Source organism: Ovis aries, chromosome 12 (genome assembly GCF_016772045.2).
Source record: "Ovis aries strain OAR_USU_Benz2616 breed Rambouillet chromosome 12, ARS-UI_Ramb_v3.0, whole genome shotgun sequence".
NCBI classification, from domain to species: Eukaryota; Metazoa; Chordata; class Mammalia; order Artiodactyla; family Bovidae; genus Ovis; species Ovis aries.
This window is the reverse complement of record NC_056065.1, coordinates 41,251,700-41,262,571: the sequence shown is the minus strand read 5'-3', so window position 1 is coordinate 41,262,571 and position 10,872 is coordinate 41,251,700. Positions and strand designations below refer to the sequence as shown.

The 10,872-nt window shown below is 52.6% G+C and overlaps 1 protein-coding gene across 3 annotated transcripts; it reads right to left on the bottom strand.

Annotated features, from left to right (window-relative positions):
- Positions 1–89: 89 nt before the first annotated feature.
- On the bottom strand, positions 90–5,379 carry MAD2L2 (mitotic arrest deficient 2 like 2). 3 transcript variants are annotated; one of them, XM_027975638.2, is made up of 9 exons: positions 5,266–5,379; positions 4,763–4,814; positions 4,542–4,660; positions 3,166–3,237; positions 2,498–2,598; positions 1,602–1,696; positions 1,208–1,281; positions 659–751; positions 90–436 (listed from the first exon to the last, which is right to left on the bottom strand). In XM_027975638.2, the coding sequence occupies exons 2-9, from the start codon at positions 4,800–4,802 to the stop codon at positions 395–397; spliced, it is 636 nt and encodes a 211-aa protein (XP_027831439.1). In that variant the 5' UTR covers positions 4,803–4,814; positions 5,266–5,379; the 3' UTR covers positions 90–394. The 3 variants fall into 3 exon arrangements, with proteins under 3 accessions (XP_027831439.1, XP_027831440.1, XP_042113184.1); XM_027975639.2 differs by having other exon boundaries at positions 5,276–5,379; XM_042257250.1 differs by having other exon boundaries at positions 5,324–5,379.
- Positions 5,380–10,872: the final 5,493 nt, after the last annotated feature.

The following is a 10,872-nucleotide window of genomic DNA, read 5'->3' as shown; positions in this document are numbered from 1 at the left end:
CCTGGGGCTGGGGCTAAGGGTGGGGCTACAAGGTCCTTGGTGCTTGGGCAGAGAAGCAGCCCCTTCCCTCCAGGTAGTGACAGCACAGCTCAGCCCTGGGAGCTCTTTATTGAAACAACTCACAGCACAGCATTTGAGACAGACAGCGTTGGCCGGCTGAATCCCAGAAGGCTGAGAAACTGAGGTCCCAGCATTCTTCCCTGCCCTCCTGGCGGAGAAGGGAGCGATGCCTCCACGAAGGCAACCAGGCCTGAGCAGCCTGGGGCTGGAGGCAGGGGTGGTCCATACACAGAGACAATAAGAGCACTTGGAATCAGGGTGGCCCTGCAGCATGGCCCCCAAAGTCCGACAGTTGTGGCTTTCCTGGGGGGTACTGGGGAGGGCAGGTGCACCCTCAGCTGCTTTTATGCGCCCGCTCTTCTACGTAGAGCTGCATCTGATAGACAGGAACAGACACCATAGTCAGACAGACAACCATGGCACCTCCTTTGGGGAACCCATGGGGTCTGCACCCAGGGTGGGGCTGTGTGGCCACCGCCAGGGGTCAAGAGAAGAGGGGACTGGGAGCCTTATGCCAGGCATGCCCTGTCATTTCCCCTGAGCCTTTGTCCACAAGCCATCTGGTGAGGCCTCAGCACAGGGGCCCCAAGCAGCTCACCTTTAAGATGTCTGATGTCATGGTCTTTAGAGGTATCAGTCGGGGGTCGTGCATGTGAACATCCTGCTCGTCTGCCAGGATCCAGGGGAAGTCCTGGGGAGGGGACCAAGGGAAGGGTGGCAGGGGGCCGGCCCGTTGCCCATCTTCACTTTGCTCCCTGCTCCCCTTCCAGAATTGGCATCCTCGGACCTCAGGAAGCATCAGAGCCACCAGGGAATTGCTGTTGTGCAGATTCCCAGGTTCCCCCACCAGAAAGGCTTAGTCTGTAGATCTGAGCTGGCCTGGGGGCCCCAGTGACTCAACATGCCCCAAACACCAGTTCGGAAACTGGATCAAGGCTCCTCTCCTCTCAGCGCTGAGTGCCCAGGTGGGGCGTTGACAAGGTGGTGACCACAGAGCTGATGCAGGAGAGCTACTCATGCCAGGCACTGCCATAAGCAGTGTGATGAGTACCCTGCTAAGGCAACACCCCTGCTCACACAGAACTCTGATTCTCAGCACCTCCCAACTGTCTCCTGCCCACCCTCCTAGACTAGTCCCATCTCTCACCTTGATGACCTGGATCTTCTCCATGTTGCGAGTGGCAGCTTCTCTCGTGTGCACCAGAACGGTGAAGGTACAGCCTAAAGAGGCCAGAGTTCGGTCAAGCCTGGGCCACCCCATGCCTGCCACTGGACACAGCCTTTTCCCACAGAGCCTAACTGGCACAGCAGCCCCGCAGAGCAGAGCGTGAACCCAGTGCTCAGACAAGACACTCAACAGGGAGACTTAACCCCAGATGGAGTCAATCAAGGAGGCCTCCTCAAGTAGGAGGGTTCTTAAGAGGGGTTCTAAGGCAGGAAGGAAGAGAGGAGGCTTGGTGCAGCCAAGTAGGGACCCAAGGACACAGGCCAACACGGAGCCATGGAAATGCCCGGGGAGGAAGGGGTGGGGACGAGCACACCTGGGGGGTTGTGGTCCAGAACAGCATCACACACACTGATCTTCAGGATGAAGGCTCGGAGCAGCTGCTCCACGTGAGACAGCAGAGAGTCGGAGCTGGGAAGGAGAGAGGAGGAGAGTCTCCCAGCACATGCACGGCCCCCTCCCCCTGGCAGGCAATCAACCCTGGAAGCAGCCCTGGGGGTACAGAGGGCCTGGTGCTTCTGAGGGCCTGCCTACTTGATTCCGCATGGTTAAAATCCTCTGGGGAGTTTAAAACCAAGGCCTTGTCCCATCCCAGGCTAATTAAGTCAGAATTGGGGATGGGGGGAGGGGGGTAGGCGGCGAGCATAAAGAACTCTAGTAGGTGGTTCTAATGTGCAGCCCAGTCTGAGAACCAGGACACCAGGCCAGGAAGGGACAGGGCTTGCTTGAGGCCACACAGCAAGTAGGGACAGATTCTAGTGCCCTGACCTTACCACAGGAAGCCAGCAGCTGACCAGCCCAACACAGCCACCCAAGGTCAACTTCTAGTTGACTATGGACTGGATGCTTGACTGGGAAGTCAGGAAACTGGGTCTGTGTCCTGGCTCTGGGTGACCAGGTCAAGATCATCTGAGAACCAGGACACAGTTGATTGATTTCTGCATCTATAAAATGAGGATGATGGGACCAGGCATTTGCCAATGCCGTAATTTTCCAGGTGTCATACAGGAGGGTGTTCTGTGTAACCTGTGTGATGTCCACAGAGACTGCTGGGTGGCCAGCTGTGCCTCGGCCACTAACAGGCCTCGTTAAGGTGGCACACCTCACCACGTGTCCTCCCAGGCCTTTAGCAAGGCATTCAGGGGTTGCCTTGAAGGGGTTAGAGTAGGGGTATTGCTAGGCAGCCTGTGGATGGGGAGCAAGGCAGCGCACCTGATGGACAGCAGCGGGGGCTGGGTGATTTCAAAGACGAATTTCTCCACTGGGCGGTGCTCCTTGTCCAAAATTACCACCACCACTTTCTCCACATCATTCTGCAAGGACAAGAACCCCCTCCTCCAGAGCTGGGTCCCCGCCTCCCCCTCCCCCGCCCACTCCCCTCCCTGCCACCTGCTCCCTGCCCAGGGAAGGTTGGGAAAGACACTCGCACTCCTGCTCAGCTTCCAGGCCCAGAATCCCTGGGATCCCAGAAAGAAGTTGAGCAGGCACCCCAGTGGTACCCACGGAGAGGAAAGGATGCTGGGTCCCATTGTGATGCTAGGATGTCTCAGGGAGCAGAACAGATGGGGGAATCCCTGAAGGGCCAAGCCCAGACAGAACTTGGGGCAGAAGAAGAGAAAGGAACTTGGGAGAACGACCCCAAACCCTCAAGGCAGGCCCCACTCAGCAAATTTCAGGAACCAAGGCTCCAGGCCCAGCATGCCTTGAACATACCCCCATGCCCTGGGGCCTGTCCCTGGGCAAGGGTGGTTTCCAGAGAGCAGGGAATAGGCTTCTGGGTGTTATTAGTCATATGGACCTGAAAGGGTCCCAGCATTGCCCCATCCTGGACCATGGAGGGGCACTGGAGGCAGGGTAGGCTGGCAGCCTGGTGTTCTCACCTTCTCCAGGAGCGGCTTGACGCAGTGCAGTGTGTCCTGGATATACTGGTTCAGCTCCGGGTGACAGGACATCTACACACAACCCCCACGATGGCTGGTGAGGTTGCAGCACTGCTGGGGGGAACCCTGACACCCTCTCCAGCTGCCCAAGGCCCTGCCTGCCTTTGGAGAAAGGCCCAGCTGTTCCCTAGGGCTCCCCACCAGGAGACAGACTACCCATCATGAGGCTAAGAACTGAACTATCCACAGAGGGGAAGAAGTTAGAAGATCCTAAGAATTCAGTTCCAACATTAGCATTTAATACAGCATTAGGAGTTCCTAATGCAGGGCCACTGAGCTCCTCCAGAGTCTAAGATGTCTCTAAATTGTGCAGGTTTGAGTATACAGGCGTTTTTCCAGAGAAGGGATTCAAGAATTTAATCCATTTTCAAACATTAAGAATCTGGAACTAAGGACCTGAGTGGCCTCAGGCTTAACTCCTCTTTCCTTACTTCATCTGTGGAAGATCTCATTTAAAAAGAAAAAGGGAGGAGTAAGTGAGACAAGTACCTAGTATACAGAGTTGTTTAGTTGTTAAGTTGGGTCTGACTCTTGTGACCCCATGGGCTGGAGCCCAGCAGGCTCCTCTATCCATGGACTTCTCCAAGCAGCAATATTGGAGTGGGTTCCCATTTCCTTCCCCAGGGATCTTCCGGCCCCAGGGATTGAACCCGGATCTCCTGCATTGGCAGGTGGATTCTTTAACACTGAGCCACCAGGGAAGCATGCTACACAGTGGGTCCTCAGTAAGTGCTGATTCTTTTTTTTCATTTTCCCTATATATCCTTTTGCTTTTTTTTTTTTCCCACCCCCCACGTATATCTTTTAAGCTTCCGCCACCTTCCAGTGTTCAGTCATTTGTTCTAATATTTACTGCGTGCTTTCTAAGGGGCAAGAACTTCTAGAGGCTGGTGATATAGTCACATGTATTTACTGCTTCCTCTGCCTTTTAACCTAAAACAAACTGTTACAATTAGGGTAAATGAGAGGAGAGAGAAGGTGCCTGAGCTTATAGGAATCCCCTCCAAACTAACCATTCATCAGCTTCAGGAGACCTTTAAAAAGATGGCGGGGCGGGGGGACTCTAATCAGAGGACCTGGTCCCTAACTTCTGGCAAGGGGAATTCCCAGTTCAGAGAGGAGGGAAGGAGATGCCATGGCAGTGAGGGATGGGAGGTTGTGGAGCTATCAGCTGCTTCTGTGAACTAGAAGGCAAGGTCAGGCCGCTGAGGAATGAGGGCGCTGAGCCTGAAGGTGGAAGAGTGAAAAATCCCCTCTCCATCCGCTCTGTGATTCGGGGGTGACCCAGTGCACCCAACCTGGCTGTGGGGGCTCACCTGGACAGGCACGTTGTACTTCTTACGCTTCTGGAAGATGCCCACCGGGTAGACCTCACGCACGTAGAGGATCAGGTGCACCGCCACCTCCAGGAACTCGCAGAGCACATCGGCCACCACTGAGAGGGGAACAGAACCCGGTGCGCTCGTGGAGGGGGGAGCCCGCTAGCCCTGGCCCTCCCTCGCCCCCTGCCCCAGGTCCGCAGGTCCAGCCTCCCTACCTTGACCAAAGTTGAGGTCCTGTCGCGTGAGCGTGGTCATCCTTCCCGACACCTGGGGGGTGAGGCAGGAGCTAGTTCCAGAGGCCCAGGCAGCCGCAAGGCCCGCCCACTCCCGCTGCCCCTCCCCTCGACCTGGGAGGGAACCCGGGTAGGGCTGCCCGTCCGTTCTCATAGAACCAGAGCAGCTGGGAAAGCCCACCCCCCGCCCCCCACGCTTCCCCGCCCCACGCAGGTGTTAGAGCTGGGAGGCAGCCTAACGCCTGCGATCAGTCTCTGTGCACTGGCCGCTTCGGCCTGCAGTCTCGTGGCGCTAGAAAAGGCCAGAGTTGTGCCCGCATAAAAGGGCAGGGCAGCGGCCGCAGAGGAAACAACTGGATGCGCAGGGCCGGGAACGTAAAACTGGACACGCGGAAAGCGAAACTAGGCTGGAATTAGGACTTCACCCCCTGCGAGGCTGGATTCCTCCCCTGCTAGAATCCCGCCCCTCCCCTCCCTCCCCGTACCGGCTCCTGCCTCGATTCCCGGCTAGGGGCCCGGCCCCCAGCGAGGGAGACCACCGACCGGGTTACTCCCGCGCGCCTCCCGCTCAACCCGCCGCAGGGGCGCCGCTCCGTGACGTCCGCGGCGCTCCGCCGGGTCCTAACGCCGGCTTCAGCCACGCCCACTCCCCGCTCAGCCAACCACGGGTGCGGGAGGGAGGGGCTGTCAGAGGGGTGGGCCCTGTCCGGGCGCCAAAGTGATCCCAAGTCCGCTGATGCTGCTCCACGCCGCTTCCTTCCAATTAAAGGTGGGCACAAAAAAAACCACACACACAACTTTGGTCTCCACATTGGATCGCAACATATTTTCCTCCTCAGGGGATTTCTCCCGCTTTAGGATGTAAGGGACGAGGGCAGGTAGGTGTTGCTGGTTAGAGCCACTGGAGGTCACCGACAGGCACTCTGGACAGCGACATCTACCGCTAGCTCCAAAGTCACCATCCCCGGAATCTCAGCTGCCCAACCGAAAGCGAATCCGCCGGCTCCGGGGCGGGGATAGGGGAGGGCCGGCGAACACCTGGGACGTCCCCGTTCCCACCCTCATCTGGAGCCTAAATGCAGCCAGTCTTTACCTCCCAAGAAGAAAAAACCTCCCGGGATATGCATCGTAACAATAGCTGACATTTATAGAGCCTTTTCCCAGGTGGCTCAGCGGTAAAGAATCCGCCTGCCCATGCGAGAGACGCAGGAGACAGGGGTTCGATCCCTGGGTGAGGAAGATCCACTGCAGGAGGAAATGGCAACTCACTCCAACGTTCTTGCCTGGATAAGCCCATGGACAGAGGAGCCTGGCAGGCTGCAATCCATGGGATGGAGTCTCAAAGAGTCGAACACGACTGAGCATGTACACAAAGCACAAGAGCAAGCCAAGTGCCAGAGGCTGAGCCAAGTGTGTCCGTGAACCAGCTCACTAAATTCTCAAAACAATTCCACTGCAACAGTTGCTATTATTGTCCCCGTTTTACAGATAAGCCAAACAAGGGTCAGAGGGGTGAAGTAACCTGCCCCAGTTACCTAGCTACTGGGGGAGGGTGTGGACACAGATGTCTTCTGCCACTTCACTTTATAGCCCAAATGTTCCCCAGAGGCATGGACTCTGGAAGGGCTGAGAGGATCCTGGGAAATAATATTAATATTAAAATAATTACTGACATGAACACCCACTATGTTTCAAGTACTGATTTCTTTAATTTTGTCATTAACAATAACAGCCAAGCCTCCATTTTACAGTCCTACCTCATAGATGGTAAAACTGCCTCAGAGATGTTTCCTAATTTGCCCAAATCACACAGCTGGAATACAAACCCAGTTCTGACTTCTACTCTAACTCCAGGGCTTCACCTTATTTGCAACTCCTTTATTTTACAGGTGGAAAAACCAAGGTCAGGGAAGTGGCTGTGGAGTTATGGACAACAGACCAGGGACAGAAATCTGGGGATCTTGTCTTTGACCTCCAGGGACACAAAAGCTTGTTAGAAATCACGCCCATCTGTTGGTACACAGATCTAGCCAGGAAAGTTTACTGTTTACTGCTTAGTATCAGAAACCTGCACCCCTTTCACCCCAGATGCTTTCAAACCTGCCTTCACACATTTCATATGGCAGCGGTGATGGGGGAGAGAATAAGTAACCTGGCCCATTAAGCCAAAAATGCTAGCAGAGCATTTCTCAGAAGCAGTCCCAGGAAATCTGCATCAAAATCCCCGGGGAGCCTGTTAAACACTTGGAACCTGGGCTTCCCAGACCTATGAGATCAGTCGGGGTGCACAATAGGGCACTGGCCCTTTAACAAGCTCCCAGGGGCCTGATGCTGAAGAAGGTATGGGAATTGCAACCAACCTAATTGCTTAGGGAAAGTCTGCATTTCATAAAATTGCAATGTTTAACCCAATAGAATGAAGGATTTAATTTAGAAATGGATGTGCCTGGCAGCATATTCTGGGCACAGCAATCCTTCCCAAGATCTGGAGACCCCGCCCACATCACATAGGAGAGGACCATTTCCATATGGAGCCAGCTGAGCAGCTCACTTGTTTGTAGGCAGGTGTCCCTTGGCTCCTTGAGACTTAATCACTGTGGATACTTGGGAAACTGGGGAAAATGAGTGTCCCTCTTTGCCCCTCCCAGAAGGCTGCTCAAGCAGAATTTTCATTGGTAACAGAAAGTGGCAGTCTTAAGGGGGCAGTTCCTTGTGAAAAGTCCCTTAGGATGGAGCTCTAGGTAGCAGAAGCTCAGAGCCCAGTTACTCCTTCGGGGTGGCCTCCAAGGCACAGTGTAAGTGACCTGGGGACTCATGCCAGTGTTCCTTCCATTGACCCTAAGCTCCAGCTCCCTACCCCAAGAAGACATAGTGCAAGCCACTCAGAGGTCTCCTGCCACACACAGCTAAAGAACTTCAGAGAAACCTTGGTAGACAAACACCCCAAAACTCACATTTTTCCAATGAGGACACTGAGGTCCAAACAGCTTTGTCTGACCCTGGGGTACCTACCTTGTCAACTAGAAACTGCATAAAAATACTAGTTTGGGGCTTTGGATTCAGAGCTAGCCATAAACAGAGGAAGGGGGGCTAGGAGACAGATGAGGAGGGATCAAACTAATCTGACTCCATCTCCCAAAAGGCCTCCATCTCATTTGTGAAATGAACGGGCTGGACAGATGTTCCCTAAACCTCTGATGACCTCAGGGTTCCAAAGGGGCCAAGACTGGGGATAGGCAGGGGCAGGGGGCCAAATCAGCATGGGACCATGAGAGAGTTCTGAGAAGTCATCTGTCACTTCTGTCCACGTGGCATCTGATTTTTCGTATCTTAATCACATCAGCATGATGGATGGTCATGGGACCTAGATTACATTATGGAGTTAATGTATTACATTTTTGAATACCCATTTGCCGGGAGTCTGTTTTTCAAAGTTATTTCCATATTCTTCACCATAACGACAAGATGTAGGAGGGCACCTGGGAGGGAAGGGTAGATATTTAGGAGGAGAAAGAGCTTATTTGCCAACTGCAGCAGGTTCCTAAGGGTCTTCAATGGGAACAGAAAGAAACTCACTCCCTAGAGACATTTAAATTGAAACTGAGAGAAGATGGGATGTAAGAATTTTGCCAAGACTGCACAGACAAAGGAAGATTCCTGGGGTTCACTGAACAACACACAATGAACAAACAGGGTATAACAACAAGCAATGAAGTGTCCAGACCCCTAAGATGTTTCCTCTCATTCCCACCAGGATGATCACAGGACATATCATCCATCCCATCCCTGCCTAAGGTTCCCAGGACACCAGACACAGGAAGGCGGGAGGGGCCACAAGAGAGTCAGCCAAGTTTAGCCTGGTGACAATCCCACTGTCACCAGTGGACACTGCTGACAGTGGGATTCACCACAATGTTCAGGAACCCAGCCAGCTGGGACGCCCCCTGAGCAGAGGCCCAGCCTCATTCATTCTCTGGGTTCAGCACCTCCCCAGTGCCTGGCCAGATCCAGGTTCTAAATGAATGTGTGTCCAGTGAGCGAATGGAAGAATCTGAAGGAATGAAATGATGGTGGATAGTGACTTACTGGCACTTGCCTGACATGAGTCCTTATTGAGTCCAGATGAAGAGCAAAGGCCTCTGATTTCAGTGGATGGGCTCTAGGTGGTGGTATGCAGAGAAGAGCTGCTTTCACAAACAAGCAAGAGCTGCAGAATGCACTCCCTACAGCGCCCCTCAAACCCTGCTGCAAGAGGCTGCTGCTTCTGTCCCTACCACTGCCCCTGAACCAGATGAATCTCGATGTCTTCATCTGTAAAACGGGATCGTGGTAGCACCAATTCCATAGAGTTGAGCAAGGAATATGTGTGATAATGTTTGTAAAAACACAAAGTGTACAACGTCTGGCACATAAATACCCAATTAATGGCTGTCATGACAATGATATTAAGGTTGACACACACACAAACCACCTAAGCCCCTAGAGCAAACACTCTGGACCAGCCATCACGCCTTTCAAAACCCCATCCAAAGCATCCATAGCTGTGACCCTCTTGCTATTTTCATTTCCCCAGGCAGCAGGCAACCCCCCAAATGCCCTGAAGGGGGACGCGCATCCTCATGGCCCAAGATGCCTAAAGATAAGGAGCTACAGCTGAAATCAGCGCCTCTCCCTACTCATCTGGCCTTCTGGTGTGAGGCCGGACTATGCAGCTGCCCCAGATCTTGGGGTCCACTGCTGACCTCAGACTCAGGTCAAAGCCCTGGCCTTAGCCCAGTAGCACTGGATGGTTTCCAATACATCACCAACCAGGGCAGAGCCCCCATGCCATTTCCTCCCCAAGGTTCTGCTGACTTTCTAGTGTCATTGATCCCCTTGTTGGTCAGGGGGACCTTACAGATAATTTCTTCTTGAACTTTGAAACTTTATTCACAGAAGTGCACAGAGACACTAACTGTTATTCACATTTTAGGGGTTGCTGGGCCCTCTGAAGTCATCCTGGACCACAGGGTAAGAGATCTTGATCCAGCTCAACTGTAACTTTTTAAAAATAACTGCTTTACTGAGATATAATTAAATAAATAATAAATATAATTCAATAAAGAATCCTCTTTAAAGCATGCAATTTGGTGGGTTTTAATATAGTCACAAAATTGTGCATCCATTGCCAATATCTAATTCTAGAACATTTTCTTTGCTCCAAATAGAAAAACCCACACACATATTGGCAGCCACTTTCCTACTCCCGCCTTCTCCCAACTCCTGGCAACCAACCCCTAGTCTACTTTCTGTCTCTATGGATTTGCCTATTCTGAACATTTCATGTAAATCACACAATACACAGCCTTTTATGTCTGGTCTGTTTCACATAGCATACTGTATTCAAGGTTCATCCAGATATTGGTACTTCATTCCTTTCTGTGGTCAAATAATATTCTACCACATGAATATACCACATTTTGTTTATTCACTCATCAGGCTATGGGTATTTGAGTTGTTTCCACTTTGGCCATTCAAACATGGAGAAACTGAGGCCCAGAGTCACAAAACCTGGATAGGACAGGATTCCAGACTTCTCCTAACATCTACCTTTCCCCACAGCATCACTCTGAGAGGGCCCAGAAAACAGAATCCAAAAGACCACCCTACCAATGAATATCCATCACAACAGCATTGGAACCAGAGGAGCCAATAATTCACTTCTGGTTCAGTTAATGCTGGGCCACAGCTTCATCCTGGACAGGGGGAATCATGCCCACTGTCCTCCTCCCAGGCCCAAGCTACCACTGCCTCTTTTCTGCTGCAGTTTCCAGCTGGTCTCCCTGCTTTTGTCCTTGCCAAATGCAGTCTATTCTTAACTTTGGGAATCAGAGCCAATTAGTTAAAACCTAAATAAAATTATGCAGGGTTTCCTTGGTGGCTCAGCGGTAAAGAATCCGCCTACCAATGCAGATTGAATTCGGGTTCAATCCCAGGGTCAGGAAGATTCCTCTGGAGAAGGAAATGGCAACCCGCTCCAGTATTCTTGCCTGGGAAATCCCATGGACAGAGGAGTCTGGCAGGCTATACAGTCCATGGGGTCACAAAAGAGT